Source organism: Plectropomus leopardus, chromosome 23 (genome assembly GCF_026936395.1).
Source record: "Plectropomus leopardus strain MGB_pleo_1.0 chromosome 23, ASM2693639v1, whole genome shotgun sequence".
Lineage (NCBI taxonomy): Eukaryota > Metazoa > Chordata > Actinopteri > Perciformes > Serranidae > Plectropomus > Plectropomus leopardus.
In genome coordinates, this window is record NC_142198.1 from 24,629,414 (window position 1) to 24,655,000 (window position 25,587).

General features: G+C 44.0%; 1 protein-coding gene across 3 annotated transcripts in view; it reads left to right on the forward strand.

Annotated features, from left to right (window-relative positions):
* LOC121964767 (retinal guanylyl cyclase 2-like) overlaps positions 1 to 18,600 on the forward strand; it is a 68,111-nt gene extending 49,511 nt beyond the window's left edge. Inside the window, exons 21-25 of one of the 3 annotated variants that reach the window (XM_088073695.1) lie at positions 6,682 to 6,780; positions 6,904 to 6,989; positions 9,027 to 9,179; positions 16,946 to 17,031; positions 17,415 to 18,600. In XM_088073695.1, the coding sequence (XP_087929821.1) occupies positions 6,682 to 6,780; positions 6,904 to 6,989; positions 9,027 to 9,179; positions 16,946 to 17,031; positions 17,415 to 17,502 (512 nt within the window). In that variant the 3' untranslated portion in view covers positions 17,503 to 18,600. Of the gene's footprint in view, positions 1 to 6,681; positions 6,781 to 6,903; positions 6,990 to 7,798; positions 8,342 to 9,026; positions 9,180 to 16,945; positions 17,032 to 17,414 lie in introns of those variants that run through there. The other 2 variants (XM_088073696.1, XM_088073697.1) reach the window with 2 other exon arrangements.
* Positions 18,601 to 25,587: the final 6,987 nt, after the last annotated feature.

Genomic DNA, 25,587 nt, shown 5'->3' on the forward strand with positions numbered 1-25,587 from the left:
AATGTCACTTCCACGTATCCTCTGTTTCTTTCCTGGGGTACATCGTGGGTCACAACCGCATGGAGATGGACCCTGATAAGGTCTCAGCGGTGACCTCCTGGCCCGTTCCGGACTCACGCAAACAGTTGCAACGTTTCCTGGGGTTTGCCAACTTTTACAGACGGTTTATTCGTGGATACAGCACGGTGGCAGCTCCCCTCACAGCTCTCACCTCATCCAAGGTTCTGTTCCGCTGGTCTCCTGCCGCCGCCGACGCCTTCCAACACCTCAAGGAACGCTTCTGCTCTGCCCCCATACTCCTCATTCCTGACCCAGACAGACAGTTCGTAGTGAGGCGCTAGTCACGCCGGATGTGGGGTGGGAGCTGTCCCTCCCAACGTTCGGCTGTAGATGAGAAGTTGCACCCATGTGCATTCTTCTCTCGGCGGCTGTCTGTGGGAGAGAAACTACGACATTGGCAATCGGGAGTTACTGGCAGTAAAGTTGGCATTGGAGGAGTGGCGCCATTGGCTGGAGGGCACCAAGATTCCCTTCCTGGTCTGGACGGATCACAAAAACCTCGAGTACATCCGCTCCGCCAAAAGACTGAACTCTCGCCAGGCCCGTTGGGCCCTGTTCTTCACCCGCTTCTCCTTCACCCTCTCCTATCGTCCCGGTTCCCGCAATGTCAAGCCCGACGCTCTGTCCCGCCAGTTCCTGGAGGAGGAAGAGGCCACATCCCGTCCTGACAACATTCTCCCTGCTCCCCGTCTCCTAGCTGCCCTCACCTGGGAAATTGAAGAACGCATATTGTCAGCATTGGAGGAGCAGCCAGGTCCCAGCTCCTGCCCACAGAACCGCCTGTTCGTTCCCGATGAGTTCAGGTCGGAGGTTCTCCAGTGGGCCCACGCCTCGTGCCTCACCTGTCACCCGGGGATCACTCGCACCAGGGAGGTTCTGCAGCGACGGTTTTGGTGGACCACCCTGGCCGAAGACACAAAAGACTTTGTTAATGCCTGTCCGGTATGTAACCAAAGCAAGACGCCACGCCAAGCTCCTGCCGGCCTCCTGCACCCACTCCCAGTGCCTCATCGCCCCTGGTCCCACATCTCGCTGGACTTCGTTACTGGTCTACCACTGTCGGGTGGCAACACAACAGTCCTGACAGTGGTAGACCGGTTCAGCAAAATGGCACATTCCGTGCCTCTACCCAAGCTTCCCTCCGCCAAAGAGACTGCAGGGTTACTATTGGAGCATGTGGTCCGGCTTCATGGCATCCCTTCTGATGTGGTCTCCGATCGCGGACCTCAGTTCACTTCTGCGTTCTGGAGAGAGTTCTGCCGGCTCCTGGGGGCGTCTACCAGCCTGTCCTCGGGATATCACCCCCAGTCCAACGGCCAGACGAACGCATGAACCAGGAGATGGAGACCAGCAGCTGCGATGTATGGCCTCCAACCAGCCAGCTTCCTGGTCATCTCAGCTATTATGGGTAGAGTTTTGCTCCTAACACCCTCGTCAGTTCCGCCACTGGATTATCCCGTTCCAGTCGCATATGGTAGTTCCAGCCTCGCTGTTTCCTGCTCAAGAGAAAGGAGCGGCCTACCCTTCGGTGGAGGTCTACATTCGTCGCTGCCGTCAGACCTGGTTCCGGGCCAGAGCGACTCTCCTACGGGCGGCTGGTCGGTACACCTCCACGGCCAACCGTCGCTGTTCCCGGGCTCCCTCCTACCAGGTGGGCCAAAGGGTCTGGTTGTCGACGAGGGACCTCCCGCTGAGGGTGGAATCCCGGAAGCTGGCTCCTAAGTTCATCGGTCCGTTCCCCGTAGAGAAGGTCATCAACCCTGTGGCAGTTCGGCTGAAACTGCCCCGCTCCATGAGGGTCCACTCCACGTTCCACGTCTCCAGGGTCAAGCCGGTTCGGGAGTGCCCTCTGCAGCCGGCCTCTCGACCTCCCCCACCTCCTCGTCTCCGAGGCGCTCCTGCCTGCAGTGCGTCGACTCCTGCGTTCAAGCGCCCGGCAGGGACTCAGTACCTCGTGGATTGGGAAGGTTACGGTCCGGAGGGCGGTCCTGGTCGGCCCGGCAGATCCTGGGCCGGCCAGCTCGTTGAGGACTTCCATCGTCTCCATCCGGATCAGCCCTCCCGTACCATCCCTGGGCGGGGTCCTCCGCCTCCTCCGCCGTCCTCCTTCTCTGGTTCCTGGACCGTCGGGTGTGGATCTCGCCTGGGGAGCTCCGCCTCCCGCCTGGGGGGCAACCGTCTTCCGATGACGACGGTGACGACGGTGACAACGATGACGACGGTGACGACGGTGTCGACGTTGGGTCGGAGGGTTCTGTGGAGTTCTAGCCCTCCTCCGGGCCCCCTCCGCCCGCCTGTTTTGGGACATCGTGGGCCGTCCCTTGGGGGGGGGGTTCTGTCATGGTTCCTGCTTCCTCCCCCTCCTCCTCACCGCCAGTATTCTTCCACTCACCTTCCCCTGACCTGCTCTCCAGACGAGCCACGCCCACTGCTGCAGCCTCCTCTCTCACAGCTGCAGCTCATCGCCAATCAGGCCGGTATTTAAGACACTCCCACACATTCATTCACTGCCAGATTGTTCCTCTGCATAATGCACGACTCTCCAGCATTTTCCTGCCAGATTTACCGTTGCCGACCCAGCCTGTTCCCGACCAGCTCTCCGTGCCTGACTCCCCGTGTACCTACCTGCCTTCTGTCCCCGACCACGTGCTTCGTTTCGGCGTTCCGGAAATCTGCCGGCTTCACTGGCAAAGACCTCCCGCCGACCACGACGATCCTCCTGCCTGCTCCTCGACGGTACCGTTGTTCTCTCGGACTGTTTTCCCGGCTACGGATCCACTGCCTGTCCCCGACCACGATTCAGCGCAATCCCCGACAACGCTCACACACGTGTTGTCGGCTCGTCCGAAGCTCTGGGTTTCCAGCTCTCAGCCCGCAGTAGATTCAAGCCGTGTCTTCTCCTCGTGGGATACCCAGAGACTGTGTTTGGGCTCACGGCCCGAAGAACGGACTGAATACCTGTGAGTTGCTTTTCGTGAGTGTTGGGATTAATAAAAGTCATTACCAACAATCCCTGAGCTGTGGTGTACTGCATCTGGGTTCAACACACACCCGTTTCAACAATAGCATAACGGCCGTTCGGATCTGTTAGTACTTTATCTGGGCTAAAATGAACATTCTTCCGAATTAATATGGCCGTGCCCCTTGCTTTAACATATAATTGAGAATGAAAAAAATTGTCAATCCAAGGCCTGCTCAATTTCCTGTGATCAGAGTTACATAAATGAGTCTTTTGAAGAAACATTATATCTGCATTTAAGTTGTTGATATGTGTCATAACTTTTGTGTGTTTGATTGAAGCATTTAGCCCACCAGTATTTAGTGAAATGATCCTTACAGTCTGTCCACCAGCAGCACCCTAGCCATGATCCAGCATCCAGCAGTAGATTGTCGGGTCAGTTCCAAGGAGCAAGCAGCCAGAAGTAAATGTAAGCCTCTGTACAAAGACAGCATGATATGGAATGAAAACATATATAATAAGGAAATGAAAACAGACAATATCAAATAAAGAGGTTCTTCTCCACCCCTCCTCCCCAATCCCATTAATCAAAACTACCCCCAACTCTTCACACTTCCCTTTCTGTATCATCTTACCTCTTCTTGTCTGTCTGTCTCAGCTTGCAGCTTCTTTATGTCAGTTAAAACCCCCAAAATCTTAGGTGTGAACCCTGAACATATTCACAACTCTTCTACAGTATATATAGGTATGAGAATGATTTAGAATACCAAAAGCAATTCAAATAGCAACAACAAAGTGGGGGATTAACATAAATGTTCAAAAGGAACATGGTGCATACTTGGATTTATAAGAAAAAAGAAATATTACATTGTAGAAATAGTTCCCCCTCCATTATAATAATAGTAGTTTCTAACCATGTATTGACTTGGCGACAACACAGCACTAGCTTCTGAACTTATGAGAACGTGGCCACTGCTTAAATACACAGCACAACAGCTGAACAGTGAGACATCAGGCCTAAGCTCTACAGTGTCCAAGACGTCTTTAAGTCTCTTTAGGATGAACGAACTGACCAAGCATATTGTCCATCTGGTGCTAAGGCACAGAAGATTCCCGTTTTAGACATATTGCTTACCGATGCGATGCCAGCTCCTCCTGTAAGGAGGTTAGGTTACCTGAGCCCAGTTAGCTGCGGGTAGGTTAGCAGTTAAGCTAATCGGGCCTCGGAGTTTGTTGATATTTGGCCACGAAAGTAGAGGCTTCCTCGGGAGATGCGAATCTCTTTTTCGCTCCGTTCTCCAGGGTAATCTGTAGTCGAGCTGGGAAGAGGAGTGCCGGCCGAAGAGCGAGGTTGTAAAGTTCGGCCATCACTGCTCGGTATTTAGCCCGTTCTTCAGCGACTTCTGGCGTGTAGTCCTCAAAGATCTGGATTGGTGACCCCCGGTACTGGAGCTTCCCTCGGTTCTTACGAGCCTCTCGGATGATCTGCTCCTTGATCTGGTAGCGATGGAGGCGAATTATCACCGGTCTTGGTCACGAGCCTAGTTGTGGTTTAGCGGTGAGTGTCCTGTGGGCCCGGTCTAGCTCAGGAGGAGACTGCAGTATCTGGTCACCAAGTACCTCGGTCAGGAGGTCAGCGAAAAAGCTTGTGGGTCTGGGACCTTCAATTGATTTGGGGAGGCCGATTATTCTAATATTGTTTCTACGGCTGCGGCTCTCAAGATCGATAGCTTTAGCTGTTAGCTTGATGTTGCTAGCCGCTAATGCCGCACAGCTCTCCTCTAATGCCTGAATCCGTTGGTCTTGTAGCTCGACATGGGATTCCAAAGAGTCCACTCGTTGGCCATACTCTGTTATCGTTGACTGAATTTTGTCGAGTCTCACCTCCAACGCAGCGAATGAAGTTTTAAAGTCGGTAGCGAGGCTAGCTCTGTGGTCCTCTAGCATGGTGGCTATGCTAGTTAGGGCTGTTTCGCTGTTGGTCACGGAGGCGTCTGCCTCCGTCTTCTTGGACGATTTTGTTGTCTTTGACATCTCTCCAAGATAGTCAGGGCTCTAATATTATCTTTCCCACTCACAGCTGATTGGGTTTTTGAAGAAAAAGTAAGTTTCTAAAGTTATAGCTGCGGAGACTGAGACGACGCTCCTCTCACATGTTCACCCAAACCGGAAGTCTGCTATTGTTGGATGTTGTTGTCCTGTTTGTGTTGGATGCCGTTATTTGATCCTGTCTTGTAGGTCTCACTTAAAAAGGAGGGTTGGATCTCACTGTGACTTCCTAGTTGACTAAGGGATATATAAAAAACCTTTTTTAGCACAAGTTTATGCTCAGACACACAACATGTGCTGTGTGATTTGTGACTGTGAAGTGTTAGATCCTGTCACCTGACCTTCGGTGTGACTGACAAGTTACTGTTCCTGAGAAGTCAAGTCAAGTCTTTTTTATGTAAAGAGCTCATTTTCACAAAACAGAGGGCTTTGCCTCAGAGGGTTGTACAGCATATGACATCCCTCTGCCCTCAGACCCTCACATCACCTGAGGAAAAACTCCCGAAAAACAACCCCTGTAACCGTGGGGAGAAACTTCAGGAAGAGTGACAGAGGATGATGAGGGATCCTTCGTCCATGACGGACAGATGAGCAATAGATGTTGTAAATAACAGTTGAAATACGATGATGACAAAAAGGAAAGAGAAAGAGAGAGAGGGACAGAGGGGGAGAGAGAGGGACAGAGGGGGAGAAAGGGGGACAGAGGGGGAGAGATGCACAGCAATAATGGAAACAGACGCATGTCATATTACAATAACTATAGGTGTGAAATCACTAAATGCACTCTGTGATAATATTGTGGGTGTGGATAAGAGTCCCATACGTATATAGATAATGGAGGCGTGGCTCATAATAATGGCAGTAGAAGGTCGCGTCAAGCACGATCACGGTTTCGGCGCAACCAGGATCCACAACACAGGTGCAGCTTCAGACAGGACCACAGCAACGGCAAAACCAAGACCAGGATCAGGGCGAGCCAGGGGTACAGTATCAGCGCACGAGCACAACCAAAGACAGGATCACAGCACCAGCACAGCTATCACTGCGAACAGGCAAAGCCAAGACTGCAGCCAGGATCTGTGAAAACTAGGAGACAGAAGTGTTCTGGAGAGGCAACGGAGTTAGCGTAATGCAGTGAACAGACATGAGCGTTTTTAGCTGGAGGGAGTAAGAGAAGGAAAAAGGAGCTCAGTGTATCAGAAATGCCGCCGGTAGATTAAATCTATGTCAGCCTGACTAGGAGCTGGTACAGGCAACCTGAGCCAGCCCAAATTATAAGATTTATTAAAGAGGAGAGTCTTAAGTCTACCTTTGAAAGTGGAAACGGTGTCTGCCTCCCTGACTGAAACTGGGAACGATCTGATCAGTGTGATTTAAACCAGCTTAGCGCCGTTCCTTTAAGACTAATTAAGTGTTCCAGTCTGTGCAGTAAGATTTGATGGTCAGTGGATTAAGACAGAGACCAGACCTGTATCAGAGGCAATAAATAAGTCATTAGTAATTTTTAGTCGTGCCGTCTCTGTACTATGATGAACTCTGAAAGTGAGAAGTGTTATAAAATAAAGCTCCACTCTGTCCAAGTTGATGTGTAAATGCTGTCCGTCTCTCTCCAGGTGCGGTGGTAGCAGGTGTGGTCGGTCTTACTATGCCCAGGTATTGTCTGTTTGGAGACACGGTGACCACCGCATCACACATGGAAGCCACGGGACTGCGTATGTAGAAAACATTAAAACTGATGATTTATTAAAAGTAAATATTTGGATGTGAGCTGAATTGGTATTATGTGATGGTGTTTAAATGGTGTTCTATAATAATTCTGTGTTTGTGGTCTGCAGCCTACAGGATCCACATCAGTCTGAGCACAGTGAAAGTCCTGACCAGTCTCAAGGCAGGATACCACATAGACACCAGAAAGACACAGGTACACTCACCTGCACACACGTTTAGCTATGGAGATGGAAAACAGCTCTCTAATGACAACAGTCCAAAAAAACCCAATGTTGAGCATTTGGGATTATTTAAAAATAGTAATTGGTGACTTAAAAAAAACTTTAATTCTAACTCTATGACTAAGATGTGTAATGTCCTAAAACTGAGCCTACAAGTATTTCATAATGCAAACTGGAAGAAATGGCGTGTTAGTAAAATGAGATTGAGCTGAAGTGTTCAATTTCAATAAGTTACCATCAATAACAACCAATCACATCAGTTCAGTTGAATATTGTTAGGAATTTTTTCAACTGCAAACAAGCATTGATCAAAACTTAAGCCAATATTTCAAAAACTCTGTCAATGAACCAACATGCATCCTGACCAAAACTCTTCAAATAGTATGTAAACCAACATGCATCCTGTTAAAACGTGTTTATTCAGTATATAAACCAGCATGCATCCTGTTAAAAAGTGTTTATTCAGTATATAAACCAACATGCATCCTGTTAAAAAGTGTTTATTCAGTGTATAAACCAACATGCATCCTGTTAAAAAGTGTTTATTCAGTGTATAAACCAACATGCATCCTGTTAAAAAGTGTTTATTCAGTATATAAACCAACATGCATCCTGTTCAAAACTCTTCATACAGTCTGTAAACCAACACGTATCCGATACATACAGTATTATCACTCATACTGTTCAACACTGTGGTGGTTTTTGTTTTTTGTCTTTGCTGCATTTGGCCTCAACCTCTCATCAACATCTTCTGTCTTCCCTGGCAATGTGTCTTGAAAAGTGTCTTCTGGAATGTCTTATCCAACCCTGACAGTCTTCAGGACAAGTGTCTCCTCGCCTCGCTTTCATGGTGTCCAGTAAAAACATCTGATTACGAACCTGCCATCGCCATGCAGAGAAAAACTCTTCCATGAAGTTTAGGAAGGGACAGAACTGAGGCAGGAATAGTTCTGAAATCAGGGAGGTTCAAAGTAATTTTGGGGGTTTTAAGTCTGTCTTTCTGGTTTGGGTTGCTTTGCAGTGTAGACAGTTGTTGCCGATGCTGCAACTTTCTTTACGGGATTTTGCTTCGTTAAATCAGACTTTCACCATCTGAAAGGACGCTCATGCACATCTGCAGATGTGGAACAGCTAACAGAAAAACGCTCTCTCTGAAATGAGCTGTGACTGGAAAAAGTGTCCTTAAAAAATGTTAAGAGGAGGAGCAGAAGTCTAGTTTTGTCCCATAACATTTGAAATGTAATGTGATCAAAGATTATTATGGGATTAAGGTTAGGTGTCAATTATTCATGCCCGAATAAATCATTCAAGAAACAGTAAAACAAACATTGTGCTCATGTTTCTTTATGGTGACTCAATCTAGTTTTGTATTTAAAAATGTTTATAGAACAAGTACAAAATGTGACAATGGATTTACTGAACATATTTTCTGGCCTTACCATCCGTTCGGTCACTGTAGCTATTAGATATAACATACTCTGTATTTATCATGATGAAAATGTCACTCGCCTGTTTCCAATTAAAAATGCAATGCTAAGTTTATTTAGGTAAGACTGACACAGTCAAAGCTTCAACAGCAACAATATAATCGAGTTATTACGACTCACACAGTCAAAGATTCAATGACAGCAACAATATCGAGCTTGTTAGACCAAAACCACCAGAGCCCAGACTGCAGCAGCTACACTGAGTTTACTCAGTTAGACCAACGCTGTCAAAGCCTCGATAGCAGCAACAAAGATTTCACTCTGTGTCATTATTTTATGGCTTTGGGTCACTACATTTGTGTGTCCCTTAGAGGCTTGTGTTTCCATCCATCCATCCATCCATCCATCCATCCATTGTATTCTGCTTAACCGGGCCGGGTCGTTCATTGTGTTTCAAAAAGTAATAAAAATTTGGATGATGTTGGGATTTAATTTAGTCCCATTTCAACACTTATGGGGTGCTATTCATATTCATGCAACCCTAACAGCAAAAGTAAAACAATTATTTTTTTCCCCCTCCAGACGGGCAGCACAGCCAAAGAGGGCAAATGGTCTGCTGCTCGGGCAAGTTTAGCCCGGCCTTGTGTACGCCCTTTCTCCATGGGAAGTGCAGAAAACCAGTCTGTGACTGCAGCAGAGTTGTGGAAAGACACATTATCCCAAACATCAGCGAAGGTAGGGGAGTTTCCTGCCCCCTGAGTTTTCTCATGCGCTGGCACAGGTCGATGATGCAGGTTATCCAGAACAGAAATGAGCCTCTCTGTGTTGCAGCGTTAGGGTTAATGCTGCACGCAGTGATGCACCTCGAAAACAAACGTATGTGCTTACAGAGGAAGGGGGTGTGGCTTATTGCAGATAGCAGCCACGTGTTTGTCAGTTTAGAATTATTGTGATTCACCAACATTCACACGGTGGAGTGCACATGTGATGTGAATGAGGCCTATTGAGATGTTGGCTGCTGTCTGACCTGGGACATCCTGTCTGTCCAATCATGTCTGTCCCTGGGGGGACAAGTTCAGTGTGGCGATGAATGTCTGTGCTGTTTGCTTGCGTTCCATTACTCTGAAAAATGTCATATCCTGCTTACCTGTGCATGGACCCTGTTTGGTTTTTGGACAGACATCTAACGTGGACACACTGATAGCAGAGTTCTGTTACGTTCCTCATTTTTCTCAAAAGGGCGCCATGTTAACCGTCTTCCTAAAACTGATATCGCTTGCCAGCAGTCTGCGTAGAACATGGTACAGTTTTACTGAATCCAAAAGGAGACAACCGCTGTCTCTCGAACTCAAAACAAACATGTAAAAATGTAAATATTCGTAATGCAGTAAATTGTGTAGTTCAGTAATGTTTGATGGACCAACATCTCAGCTGCTGTTTTGTTTAGATGAAACAGTTGAACATCAGTTACACTAAACTGTCCTCTGTTAAAAAGAGACAATGGTTTGCAACATAACCAATACCTGTGACCTCATCAGAAATCAATAATGGTGATCGTTACCTCATCAAAAACAGTAAGTGTAATCTTTACCTAATCAAGAATCAATAAATGTGCACTTTGGGGTTAGGGCTCCTCTCCTTTGTCCTCTGTGAATTGTCCCACTTGCTGACACTTGTCTATCCTTACCAACCTGTTTGTTTCAGGACAGTCTTTCCAAAATCGTCTCCTGTTGTCTGTCTGCTAATGAGACAAAAACAGGTCACCTGGACATGCTGACGGCTGAGACAGAACTGATCAATATTTAATTATCTGAAATATTCTGCAGAGATTTTCTGTTTCTGTTAATGTGGTTTAAGTCCATCGTTCAGTTCTAATGCGTTTTTAAGAGTTTATAAAAGATGCTGCAGGAAAAAGTGAATGCAGGTGACAAAGTGTGAGAAGAGTTTGTGTTTTCTGTGAAAGAAAAATAATTTACAGTGTTTTTTAGTTTACAGTTCACACTGTCACCGTTAGCTGACTGTGTGAAGAGTTTTGACCGATGCATGTTAGCAGTGAAAAATAAATCCTGCGATGACGTAACAGACCATTCAGAAGGAAGGAAATTATACAACAAAACGTTTTGTTATAGTCACATGAAAACACTTGAGTGACGTCTGATGATTCATACATCAGATAAATATAATAAAATTAAATAAAATAATAAAATTAATTAATGTAAGACAGAAGAAGTTTCAAAAATAACTATAACGATTTTAATAAAATTAATGAAGATCCCAACCACATTTAATTAAATACATTAATTTACAACAGAAAATGTTTGTTCAGAAATTTCAACCAAATTAAACGTCAATAAATTGAATCAGAACAAAATCTGTAAGTTAAAACAATAAAATCTGTGATGGAGGTCAGTTTGTATGATCAACACGACACAAACCGCATAAATCAATCAAGTCTACCGAGTTAAACAGAGTTAAACAGAGTTAAACTGAGTTACACTGAGTTACACTCAATTAAACTGAGTTAAACTGAATTACATTCAGTTAAACTGAGTTAAATCGAGTTAAACTGAGTTAAACTGACTTCCGGTCTGGGCGGAGCCATGTGAAGACGTGTCTGAGTCAAGCTCTTCGGTAAACCATTAAAATTTCAAGAATAACGCTTTAACTTCAGTGCACATCTGACCTGGACTGAGGCAATTTGTATCTCTATCTGACGGAGAGTGTAAATAGCGGTGTATCAGCGAACTTTTTCCAAGAATGCCTAAACATGCTAAGAACGTCGAAGCCCAAGAAGCTAACGACAATGCTAATGCTAGCGCGCAACAAGCAATACTAGCAGCCATCAGTGAACTTCGAGAAGAAGTTATGGGAAAAATTTCAAGTACGGCGTCGGCCCACTCGGACCAACTTCGCGGGCTACAGGACACCGTGGAAAAGATGAGTACCACGGTGGAGGCCACAACGAGCCGGGTAACAGAAATGGAATCTGCGTTGAATGACCATTCTGATGCTATTGGCACCCTGGAGGCAGGGATGCTGGCATTGCAAAGAGATACTAAGAGAGACTGTCTACTCTAAAGGAGCGGTGCGAGGACCTGGAGGCTAGGTCTCGCCGCTGCAATGTCCGAATAATGGGAGTGAAAGAGGGACGGGAGGACGGGGAAAGAATGTCCAATTTTGTAGCACGTCTGCTGAAAGAAGCACTGGCTCTCGACAAGCCACCGCTATTGGACCGAGCGCACCGTAGTCTTCGCAGGAAGCCCACGGTTGACAACGCACCGCCCCGGGCGATAATTGTTCGATGTCATTACTTTGAGGAAAAAGAAGCTATTCTTCGCAAGGCAACGGAGCGCTGTCCAATTACAACAGCGGCGGGTGACAAGATCTCGGTTCTCCCGGACTATACGCAGGCAGTGAGTAGGCAGCGGGCGGCTTTTACTGAAATAAGGGCGCTGCTGCGAAACTACGAGCAAGTCCGTTATGGTCTTCTGTTCCCGGCCACACTGAGGATTACCACCCCGAACAGGAATGAAGTTCGCTTCAAGGATCCGGGACAGGCTAAAGACTTCATAGTGAAAAACCTGACACCAAAAGTGGACTAGACATAAAAGATGGTGCGTAGCACTCTCTCTTCTCTCTTCTCCTTTTCCCATTCTCAGTTTTGGGTCAATTTGTGAGCAATCAAACTGCACTATTATGTGTCAACACAAAGATATTATGCCCCCGTTTGAGCTAGGCTGTCATGAGGCCACTGTTTATGGCATATGAGGTTCGGAATAGGTGGTTCGAGGTTAATGTTAGAAGAGTGTATTGCACACCATTTTATGCTTGTTTGACTTTTTATGTTTTGCTTTTCCTTTACATTTTCTCCACTGGGTCATGTATATTGTGCTGGGTTTTGGACTTTCTCAAGTATATGGTACAGGAGGATGGCTGGTTTCTGGGTCGGACGGATCAAAAGACATGCAGGAAGGCAGAAGTTTGGGCTGGTTGGCAACATCGAATAGGTCATTCTTACTATGACTACGTGCAGCACTAAGGTAGCTGGGGTTGGGATCAGAGTTGTGAGCTGGAATGTGCGAGGGCTTAACCATCCAATTAAACGTAATAAGGTGTTCCTTCATTTAAATAAATTAAAGGGCGACATAGTGTACTTTCAGGAAACACACTTATTGAAAAAGGATCAGAACAGAATTAAAAGAGCAGGTTTTACACAAATCTATCACTCCTTTTTAACTGTAAAGCTAGGGGTGTGGCAATAATTATACACAGATCAATACAATTTAAGGAACTTAATACGATTCAAGATAAAGACGGACGTTATGTAATTGTACAAGGAACTCTAGGTAACACACCTGTAATATTAGCAAATGTTTATGCCCCTAATTGGGATAACAGACGGTTCTTTCAAAACTATATTCTCACTCCTTCCTGATCTTGACAGGTACAATTTCATACTTGGGGGGGATTTCAGTTGTGTTCTGCATCCAACACTAGACCGCTCCCATCCAAGTCACAACACTGGCACCTCATTGAATAACTCTGCCCAGTGTATTAACGCATTTCTACAGACCTATGGGATGGTGGATCCTTGGAGGTTTAAACACCCTGCATCAAAACAGTTTTCTTTTATTTCCGCATCACATCAATCGTATTCGAGAATTGATTACTTTTCATTGGACCGTAGACTTCTCCCCTTCTTAATTTCGACAGACTATGAAACAATAGTAATATCAGACCACAGTCCTGTAATCTTAAATCTCAGATTCCCAGACATAGTACCTCCCAGGCCACTATGGCGGCTCAACACAAGACTTTTGGCAGATGAGGAATTTGTGCAGTTCATCAACACACAAATTGATTTTTTTCTTGAAACAAACAGTTCACCAGATATAAGTTACACCCTCCTATGGGAGTCATTTAAGGCCTTCATAAGGGGGCAAATAATTTCCTATGATGCAAGTCGCTCTAAAAGAAAATTAAAACGCTTGTCAGACATTAGTGACAGACTGAAATCAGTTGATCAGTGTCAATCAGTCTCACCTTCTGCAGATCTTTTGAGGGAAAGATCATTACTCCAAGCTGAATATGACCTCTTGATGAATGAAAGGGCCATAGATATGCATTTGAAATCGCAACAGCAATATTTTGAACATGGAGAAAGGGCCAGTAAGATGTTAAGTCATCAGCTGAAACAAATGGCTGCATAAAATTACATATCAGCAGTTAAAGATAAGGATGGTAGTATTGTCACAGATCAATTGGGAATTAACAACCAATTTAAGACATTTTATGAGGAGTTATACACCTCTGAACAGTGTGAAGAAGGAGTAGTGGAGGATTTCTTTAAGAGGATCAGGGTTCCCATGTTAGAAGATGCAGACAGAGACAGTATAGAGGGTGGAGTACAGCTAATGGAAATAGAACAGGCAGTTAGGGAAATGAAGTCAGGGAAAACCCAGGGCCGGATGGATTCCCAATAGAATTCTATCGAACTTTTTCACTGAAACTCCTCCCTTTCCTATATAAAGTTTATGATGAAGCCTTCAGGGTCCAATCCCTTCCTCCGACAATGACACAGGCGACCATCTCAGTGCTTCTCAAGAGGGACAAAGACCCATTGCAATGTGAATCCTATCGTCCAGTGAGCTTGCTTTGCTGTGACTATAAAATATTAACTAGAGTATTAGCAGACAGATTAGAGCGAGTGCTAGACAAAATCATTCACTGCGATCAAACAGGGTTTATAAGGGGTAGACAGCTATACAGTAATCTTCGCTGAATATACAATGTAATGTATCTTCCGGGTAATGATAATGTTCCTGAGGTTATTATTGCATTGGATGCTCATAAAGCATTCGACAGAATCGAGCATAGATATTTGCTTTCGGCCCTCAAAAATTTTGGATTTGGACCTTCTTTTTTCTCTTGGGTGAATTTGTTGTACACCTGCCCACAGGCTGCAGTCAGGACTAACAACAATGTATCGAAATGTTTCTCCCTATTTAGAGGAACTAGACAGGGGTGTCCCCTATCCCCTCTACTCTTTGGTGTTGCCATTGAGCCTTTGGCTGTTTCGCTGAGATGCGACAACACTTTGACAGGAATTAACAGAGGAGGACACATACACAAACTTTCGTTATATGCCGATGACCTCCTCCTTTTTTTGTCTGACCCCAGGAATGCCATTCCAAGTGCTCTGAAAATTATCACTGATTTTGGATTAATTTCAGGATACAAAATAAATATGGCAAAAAGCCTAATCTTCCCAGTTAATGATAAAGCTAGCCAAATGCATTTGGAGACTTATCCATTTAAGATAAGCAAAGATAAATTCTCCTATTTGGGAGTGTCGGTAACCAAGCATTAATGGGACTTGTTTAAACATAATTTCCAACCAGCTCTAATACAGGCAAAAAAAGACATGGTACGATGGTCAACACTTCCTCTGTCAATGGCAGGACGCATAAATTCAGTAAAGATGGTAATAATGCCAAAATTCTTATTTCTCTTCCAAACTATACCACTATTCATAAAAAAGTCATTTTTTAAAGAACTAGATAGGGCTACTTCATTGTATATATGGAATAAGAAGATACCACGTATCAGAAAGGAGTGCTTGGACAGGCAGAAGGAGGAAGGAGGGTTAGCCATGCCCAGTGACATGTGTTACTACTGGGCAGCTAACACTTCTAAGTTGAGCATTCTAATGTGGCCTCCTGAAAGGGAACAGATGCCCCTCTGGGAACAGCAATCCTGCAGCCCGATAGCACTGAGCTCCTTAATCTGTGCTCCACTGCCAATGAGTAAAGGTCCGCTTGGGCATAACCCAGTGACACAAGGATCGCTTAAGATATGGAAACAGTTAAGAATCCATTTTGGGTGCAAACAGGGCCTCCCTTTAGCTCCCATCTTGGCAAACGCCCTCTTCCCGCCATCTCTGATCGACAGAACTTTTCAGCTCTGGACAAGAAAAGGGGTAGGCTTGGTCAGGGATCTCTTTAAAGAAGGCAATTTCATGTCATTTCAGCAGATAAAAATAAAACTTAATATTCCACAATCACACTTTTTCAGATATCTACAGGTCCGAAGTTTTATCAAAAAATACTTTTCTCCTTCTCTTCAAAATCTACAGAGCAGCTCGTTGGAAGAATGCTTGAAAGCTGATCCTTTGCAAAGAGGATGTGTATCTGCTATATATGAGCTTTTGCAGGGGGCAGCAACTCCCTGTTTGGACCATATTAAACAGCAGTGGGAGACAGAGCTAGGCTTTGGTCTTTCTGTAACAGAGTGGAGGAGGGCAGTTGGATGGGTGCATAATTCATCTATTTGTATCAGGCATGGACTCCTCCAATTTAAAGTCCTGCACAGACTCCACCTATCAAACAGCAGGCTGGCCAAAATGTGTCCAGGAACCAGTGAAAACTGTCCTAGGTGCAAATGTGACCCAGGCACCCTTAGCCATATGTTTTGGAGCTGCCCAAGGCTAAAAAACTTTTGGGAAGGGGTTTTTGACACAATCACTACAGTGTGGGAATTAACCCTGTCACAGCCTTATTTGGTGTGGTGCCACTAGACTGTAGGATTTCAGCCACCCATGTCACAGCAGTGGCCTTCGCCACACTTCTGGCACAGTGGACTATCCTGCTAAAATGGAAAAAGTCGGTACCCCCTTCTCATAGGCGATGGGTGATGGACATGGTGGCTCATCTCAAAGTGGAACAACTAAGATATATACTGTAACTCAAGGCTCGGAAAGAAAATTCAAAAAGCTTTGGCAACCGTTCCTACTATATGTTGAGAAACTCCCTGTTGAATAAATGATTACAATGGCCCTGTGATTTTTAAAAAATTTTTTTTAAGTTATTACTTTTTTTATTTGTTCACTTATTTGTCGTTTTTTGTGCAGCTGATTTGCATTGTTTGTGTAGTTATTTTTACTTTTCTTTGTTGGAATGTCTGTTTATTTTGTCTATTGTCATTAACGCCAATATTTGTGGGTCAATCTAATTTTGTTTCTTTTCATTTTCATTATTATATTTTTTAATGGATTTTATGGTGTGAATGCAAAGCACTGGAATAGATGTTCTTGAGTTTCTAGATGTTTTCATGCTGTGTGTACAGCTATTTATGTGTTAAGTAAAATCCAATAAAAACATTCACATAAACTGAGTTAAACTGAGCTAAACCGAGTTAAGCTGAGTTAAACTGAGTTAAACTGAGTTAAACCGAGTTAAACTGAATTAAACTGGGTTAAACTGAGTTACACCGTGTTAAACCGAGTTAAGCCGAGTTAACCCTAAACTAACCCAAGTGAAGCAGAATTCCTGGAGTTTACTCTGAGTTAACCCAGAGTCCTGATCAGGTCCAGTATTGATCAGCTGCAGTGTTGATCAGGTCCAGTGTTGATCAGCTGCAGTGTTGATCAGGTCGAGTATTGATCAGCTGCAGTCCTGATCAGGTCCAGGACTGTACTGTGACAGAGGTGTTTGTCATTGCAGGTGAAGGGAACAGTGGACACGTACTGGCTGACTGGTCGAGATGGTTTTGATAAACCTCTTCCTGTTCCTCCAGACCTCGTTGGAGGGTAACAGTGCATGCACAGTTATCATTGTCATCAACATAATAGAAGTGTTACTGTCTCTTTCTAACTTGTCTCCTTGTCTGTCTTTCTCTTTCCAACTTGTCTCTGTCTCTGTCTTTCTGTCTCTTTCTTCCTTTCCTTTTCTGTCTCACTCACTTGGTCTGTCTGTCTCTGTCTGTCTGTCTCTGTCTCTGTCTCTCTCCCTGTCTTTCTCTCTATCTTTCTGTCTCTTTCTTCCTTTCTTTTTCTGTCTCGCTCACTCGGTCTGTCTGTCTTTGTCTCTCTCTCTCTCTCTCTCTCTGTCTTTCTGTCCTTCTGTCGCTTTCTTCCTTTCTTTTTCTGTCTCACTCACTCGGTCTGTCTGTCTCTGTCTCTGTCTCTATCAGGGCTAGTAACCATGGTATCAGTTTGGACGAGATTCCAATTGAAAGAAGACAAAAGTTTTTAGATCGACAGAAGAAGATGAAGAAATAATACCAACAAACACACACTTGCTATGCATATATAAATAAACACAGATCTACACATATAAATACACACTACCTCAAGATAGGACTTCTGTTTAAAGGACATTTTTATCAGCCGGTGAGAAAGTTTCAGCCAAACCTTGTGAGATCTGGATGGAGTCGTGAAAGGACAGAGACTTTTCTTCCTGTTTGTAGGTGGAGGACATTCTGCTCTGATTAGTCAACTCCCTTCATGACATTTATATTGAACCAGTACATTTCTGTGCCTCCTGTGGGTCTCTGACACATTTTGTAATAATAATAACTATGATAATAAAGTAATCACATTACTGATCCTGTTACTTAGCCATGAATTGGATACATGGTGATATGGCATGATCAGAAACCTTTTCACTCTGTAGTGACATGTTCTTCAGTGCAGTGCATGCTGGGAAACACTTGTGGCTCAGGATCAGGATCTGCCATCTTATTGTGATATCTTTTTCCAACATACTGGAGCTGCGGTGATTAGTTTCTGATAATCAATAGTCAGTTTTTCAGAATGATTGTGTAAAATTACTAGTTGTTTTTCAGTCACATGATAATGGGGTGTTAGTTATTATGTTTGTTATCTAAAATTACAAAATGTTATAAATAACTGAAGACAAACAAAGTAAAAACATACAGTAAAACCCTCACCTATTATACGTATATAAATCTATGAAAGAACTTCCCAACGTTCATTTTATGTCATTTTTCATTATCCATACATCAAACTGAATCAAACTTAGATTTTACATGATGCATTTTAAGGTAACTCACTACTTATTAAAGTAAAAAGGAGAAAAAAGGTGTAAACAAGAGGTGGTCTGATATGTCAAGTTTTGTATCAAAATCCACCAAGTGGTTATTTTCTGTCTACAACAAATATATGTTATAACCCTAACCCTAAAGTTATAATCTAGGAAGTTTTGATGAATTAATGTTAGCCTCTTCCATCACTTTTCAATGAAACCTGCATGCTGGACATTGAAATATTCTTTCAGTTTGTGCGTCTTCTATGTTACTAAAAATCCAATAAAATGTGTATTACACAGCTTGTCTGTCTTTGAAAAGTGTCTCAGACTTAACTGTCTAACCTTAGACTTAAACCGCTTAGGGTTAGGGTTTGGGTAGGGTTAGGATGAGGGAAGTGTGGACTGTGTCACGCCGAAGGCGTGGCACAGTCCAATGCTCTCTCCATCCATCACATCCCGTGTCTGGGACCTCTCAGTGACTCCCTTACAACAAACAAACTCTCCAACAGGAGCTTTATTCCCAACAATTGTAAAGAACAGATTTATTTATTTATTACTTTTATTATATTATATTATATTATATTATATTATATTATATTATATTATATTATATTATATTATATTATATTATATTTATTTATTTATTTATTTATATTATTATATTATGTTGTATTATGTTTGTTTTATTTGTTTATTAGTTTATCTATTAGGGGAAAGGGGGTTATGATTAATTGGTTTGTTCGCATTTGATATTATATAGGCAGGTAAATTGATTTGTTTATCTATTAATTTCTTATGTATATAATTTAATGTCCAATTTAGGGTTTGGCATAATTAATAGGGATAGGGGATGATTAGGGTTAGGAATTTTGTCGGTAGAGACATATGAGGGGTATGGGTCTTGAAATAAGAATAAGGGTCCCGGTTAGGGTTAGACGTTATGCAATAAATAATTGGGGGTTAAGGGGGTGGTTAGGGTTAGGGTCAGGGGTTAGGGTAGGGGATAAGGGTTAGGGTTAGGGTTAGGGTTAGGATGAGGGAAGTGTGGACTGTGTCACGCCGAAGGCGTGGCACAGTCCAATGCTCTCTCCATCCATCACATCCCGTGTCTGGGACCTCTCAGTGGCTCCCTTACAACAAACAAACTAACTCTCCAACAGGAGCTTTATTCCCAATGATTGTAAGAACAGATTTATTTATTTATTGATTTATTAATTTTATTGTATTATATTATGTTATATTATATTATATTTATTTGTTTATTTATTTATTCTATTTTGTTATATTATATTTATTTTATTTGTTTATTAGTTTGTCTATTAAAGAAAAGGGGTTATAATTAATTGGTTTATTCATGTTTGATATTTTATAGAGGGTAAATTGATTTGTTTCTCAATTAATTTCTTATTTTATATAATTTAATATCCAATATAGGGTTAAGCATAATTAATAGGGATAGGGGATGATTAGGGTTAGGAAATTTGTCGGTAGAGACATATAGGGGGTATGGGTCTTGAAATAAGAATAAGGGTCCCGGTTAGGGTTAAGCGTTATGAAATAAATAATTGGGGGTTAAAGGGATGGTTAGGGTTAGGGTCAGGGGTTAGGGTAGGGTTAGGGTTAGGTTAGGGTTAGGTTAGGGTTAGGTTTAGGTTAGGTTTAGGGTTGGGTTTAGGGTTGGGTTTAGGGTTGGGGTTGGGTTTAGGGTTGGGTTTAGGGTTAGGGTTAGGGTTAGGGGGTTAGGGTTAGGGTTAGGGTAGGGGTTGGGGTTGGGGTTGGGGTTGGGGTTGGGGTTAGGGGTTGGGGTTGGGGTTGGGGGTTGGGGTTAGGGTTGGGGTTGGGGTTGGGGGTTGGGGTTGGGATGAAGGAGTGTGGACTGTGTCACGCAAGGCGTGGCACAGATCGATGCATACTCCATCCATCAAATCCCGTGTCTGGGACCTCTCAGTGACTCCCAACAATAAATACATTTTCCAAATAGGACTTTATTATAGAAGGTTGTGAAAAACAGATTTTATTTATTTATTTATTTATTTATTTATTTATTTATTTATTGTATTTATTTATTTTATTTATATATTAGTTAATCTATTAATGAGAAAGGGGTTATAATTAATTGGTTTATTCATGTATGGTATATTTTTAGGGGGTAAATTGATTTGTTCATCTATTAATTACTTATTTTGTGCAGTTTAATTTTAGATTTGGGGTATGACATTATTCATAGGGCTAGGGGATGATTAGGGTTAGGAAATTTGTCGGTAGAGACATATGAGTGGTATGGGTCTTAAAATAAGAATAAGGGTCCAGTTAGGGTTAGGCATTATGAAATAAATAATATGGGGTTAAAGGGATGGTGAGGTTAGGGTTAGGGTCAGGGGTTAGGGTTAGGTTCAGGGGTTAGGGGTTAGGGGTTGGGGTCAGGGGTTAGGGTTAGGGTTAGGGTCAGGGGTTGGGGTTAGGTTTAGGGTTTGGGGTTAGGGTTGGGGTTTGGGGTTAGGGGTTAGGGTTAGGGTTAGGGTTAGGGTTAGGGGTTAGGGTTAGGGTTAGGGTTAGGGTAGGGTTAGGGTTAGGGGTTAGGGTTAGGGTTAGGGTTAGGGTCAGGGGTTAGGGTTAGGGTTAGGGGTTGGGGTTAGGGGTCAGGGGTTAGGGTTAGGGTCAGGGGTTAAGGTTAGGGTTAGGGTCAGGGGTTAGGGTTAGGGTTAGGGTAGGGTAGGGTTAAGGTTAGGGTTAGGGGTTGGGGTTAGGATGGGGGGTTAGGTTTAGGGTTAGGGCCTTGGATTTAGGCGTCAAAAGGAAATATAATCCATCAGTATGACACTAATATTAGTATAATAAAATAATGACAGTAATAATAAAGAAATATATAATATATATATATATTTTTTATATATTAAAAAATATTATTCAGTCCCTAAAATATATTCTCTCATTTAGACCTTGTGGATAAATTGTACCTAATTTGTGGATCCAGTCTCTCTCTGCTCTACGTCTTTGTTGTATGGACCAATTTGGATTACATTGTAGTATAAGGGCCTGTACCGAGTCCCAACCATGGGAAATAAAATGTGCTACCACATGGCGGTCTGTGTTTTTTTGTTTAATTATATTATGTTTATGGCTGGTGAATCTAACTTGAATTGTTAGTCCGGTTTCACCCACATATTTCTTGTTACATTGTTTACATTTGATCAAATACACGCAATTTTTAGTATGAATATTTCCTTGGGTGGCCGTTGTAAACACTTTCTGGAGGGAGGAATCATAAACATATTTAATTTGTTTGAAATAATTATTATTTCTATCAATTTGAGAGGTTTTATGTGATCTGAGTTTTGCTCGGACTAAATGGTCCTGTAGACTTTTATTTTTTCTATAGGCAGCGATTATTTTTATATCTAATTGAAGGTTATTTGAATTAATAATATGCTCTAAATTATTTTTAATTTTTTTAACTAGGGATACAGATGAAGGGGAGTAAGTTGTTACGAAGGGGAGGGCCGTAGTAATTGTGATGGGCTTGGTTTGTAAATAAAGTCTAAAACACTTCCTAAGGAAAGTCCTGGAGTACCCTCTGCTGGACAAAGCGCGAAACAGCACCCTGGTGGCCGCAAGAAAATCCTGTTTCTGTGTGCAGATTCTATGGAATCTGAGAAGCTGTGATTTAATTAAACCACTGAAAGTGTGTTTGGGGTGGTGACTACTTTTATGTAAAAGAGCATGGGTGTCAGTTTCTTTGAAAAATACTTTTATGTCCAATTTGTGTTCCGTGGCGAATTTGGGTCCTTTAAATGTGGTCGTATCTAGAAAGTCAATTGAGTTATTATTGGTGGTGGCTTTTAATTTTATAGATGGATTATGGTTATTTAGGGTGTTTAAAAAATTGTCAAATTCTCCAGCAGAGTGAGTCCAGACTCCCCATATATCATCCAGGTATCTAAAGTAATATAAGGGTTTAATGTTGCATTTATCAAGCGCTGCTGTCTCCCAAGCTGCCATAAATATGTCGGCATATGCCGGTGCGAATTTTTTGCCCATGGCTGTTCCCTTTATTTGGAGGTAAAATTCGTCGTTAAATTCAAAATCATTTTTAGTTAGATTGATTTCTAATAATTTAATTAGTTCTTTGTCTGGTCTATTTTTGACATAATTTTTTTGGAAAATATTTTTTATGGCTTGTATGCCCTCAACTGTATCTATATTGGTATATAAACTATCTACATCTATGGTGAAAAGAATGGAATGTTGTGGGATAATTAGGTTTTTAATTTTATCTATAAAGTCATATGTATCTTTAATATAGCTATTATGTAGTTTGGCTAGTGGGTTAATGAAATAATCAATAAATTCCGCTGACCTATAAGTTTCACTATTGCAATCCGATACTATGGGGCGTCCTGGTGGGACTTCAAAGGGTTTGGGCCATTTGCTGGGATCTTTGTGGATTTTCGGGAGTAAATAAAATCGTCTAGGCCTTGGTTCTGTATCGCCAATTAAATAATTCCTTTGTTTCGCATTAATTAGTTTTTTGTCATAAATTTTTTGAAAAATGTCTGTAATTTCTGTTAACGTCTCCATGTAAATCGGTTTATTTAATTTGGAATAATACTTTTTGTTTTCTAATTGTTTATGACCCTCCCATAAATATTGTGTTCTGTCCATAACAACGACCATGCTGCCTTTATCGGCTGGTTTGATGATAATGTCCGGGTTATTAATTAAATCTTTAAGGGCGGCCTTTTCTTCTGGGGTTAGGTTAGGTCGTATGCTCTTGATGTGAAACGAATTTTCAAAGTATGCCAGGTCTAATTGGATTAGGTTTTTGACATACTCTGGGAGTTGCAGTTCAGGGGGAGTCCAACTTGAGGATGACGTAAAGGGTTGTTTTTGGGTGGATTTGTTATCCCCATGATAGGCCCATAATTTCAACCGTCTATGGTAATTTTGGATGTCTAACCTGGCCTGTGGTGTCAAATTTTTGTTACTCATAGTGGTTGGGATAAAGTTAAGTCCCCTATTTAGCAGAGAGAGCTGTTGGGTTGTAAGTGTAATTTTTTTGGCTAAAATCAACACATTTTTGAACCCCTCCTGATAAAACAGGCTTGTGGGGTCTTTTAGTTTAAACAATTTTTCCAATGGGTTAGAATATTGGCGGCTGTGCCGCGGGTCCAGTGAATATTATCTCTCTCAGTTTTAAAATGTGTCTCTGGCAGTGCCGTAAAAAAGTCGTGGTGTTTTGTGATGTAATTGTTCAATACCTGAAGATTGTGCTTCTCTCCGTAGGGCAGGTCCGGGGAGAAGTTGATCTCCGGGATGAAGATCATGGCGTCCGGGAACCTCTCCGTTGCCGTCTGGACAGTCTTTTTTAGCTGCCTGATGATGGTGGGCCTGGCTTTTTGCCGTCTGTCATTCAGGCCAAAGGAGAGGATGATGATCTCCGGTGTCTGGGTGCAGATCGCTCTCCTCAGGAGAGACTCCGCGTGTCTGAAGGTGGCACCAGGAAAACTGTCGATTTGGACCTGTCCGTTGGCGAAGGGGGGGACTCTGGAGAGATTGGAGTCCCCCATGATGACCACTTTGTGCGTAATGGTAAGTGACCAGTCTCTTAATTTATTATTGGTGGAGATGTGCCTGGTGGGTTTGCGTCTGGGGAGGTGTGTGTTAAAAAGCTCCGGGAGCGGTAGCTCGTCCTCTGCTACCGCCTGGTCAGGCTGGGATGGGGGCTGTGAAGCTGCTCTCTGGGTCGCAGCTCGGGTCCTGGGTCCGATGGGTGTAAGCCTCACGGGGAGGAGGGAGGAGGGCTGGGAGGGCCGCCTGACTCGTCTCCTTCATCAGACAGGATCACGGTGTCGAGGGGTTGGACGCATGGATTCTGCGTGCGGGCGATGAAGGTGGAGGCTGCTGCTGATGCTGTTGCCATGGTAACAGCCTGTTGTTGGTCTCTCCCGGGCTGCTGGTTCTGGGCCTGTGTTTGAAAGATAGGAAAAAGGCCCGAGCGGGGAGCTCTTTGAGGGAGAGGAGAAGCAGGAGGAGGAGAAGGAGGAGGAGGAGAGGGAGAGATAGGGATAGGAATATGCTCAGGGACGCGGTCTGCCGTCCCATCTTCCTCTCGGTCGGGGGTCCACCCGCTGCCTCTCTGATCGGTCATCGTGCCAGTGGTGGTGTGTATTATGGCGGAGGTCGTGATCTGGCGTCTGGGTGAGGCCTCTGCTGGCTGCTGAGACCGTTACTTCCTGGTCCGGGTTGTTGGGCTGGAGCTGCTGCAGGCTGCTGTGTCGGTTACTGCCTGGACCGTGGGTGGCTGAGCTGCGGCGGGTCGCTGAGTCGGGGTCGTCTGTGCCTGGCGGGAGTTTGCCGTAGGAATATGCTCATTTAGCTTAGCCCTTAAAAGGGCTTTGGTTTGGTCCAGGGTTTCTTCCCTGAGTCTGCGGCCGAGTTTGCGTCTAGCCCACGCTGCCGCGATGATGAAGGGACCCTCCCACTCCAAGGAGGGGAACTCAGCCAGGTTCTGGAGTTCATCTGTCATCAGGTCTTCGTAATGTTGCTGGAGTATGAGTAAGGCGTTGGTTTGCCAATTTAACGCGTTGCCTTCCAGCATTAACTGCGTTTTTTCGCAGGGGGAGGCGGGTTTAATAAAAGTGGCTAAATCAGCCGTTGCTTTTTTAATTGTGGGTGGTGGGTCTCTCCCCGACGTGTTTTTTAGATGGTGTTTTGCTGTAATTATTTTAAAAATTATTCTGATTTTGTGCGTAAAATGCGCATCCTGGGACTCAATCCAATTGGGATTATTTCGCCCTGGTTGTCCCCTGGTGTTACCGGAGCCCTGGGTACGCCCCCAACCTGTGTTGTTTTGGTTGAAGTAGCGTGGTTGGCGGCTGGTGTGGAAGTTGTGCCCCTGCCTCTGTTGCTGGGGCCGTGCGTCATGGCGCTGGAAGCCGGAGGACCAGGGCCGGTGATGATGCTCCGGGCGGCCATCCCAGTGGGTATGGTGGGCCGGAGGGTGACGGTGTGCGGGGTGGTCTCTTGGTCTGTAGGCTGGAGAGCGGCGGCGCTCTCGGATGGTTATATTGCGCTCAGCTGGGGAGCGGCGGCGGACAGGGCGCTCTCTCTCTCTGTCTGGAGGCGGGAGATGGTGTGGCTGGCGGTCTCCTCTCCAGTAGCCGGTGGGACGGTTCTTTTCCTTAGGTTCAGGGGTTAGGGGTTGGGGGTTGGGGTCAGGGGTTAGGGTTAGGGTTAGGGTCAGGGTTGGGGTTAGGTTTAGGGGTTAGGGGTTAGGAGTTGGGGTTGGGGTTGGGGGTTAGGGTTAGGGTTAGGGT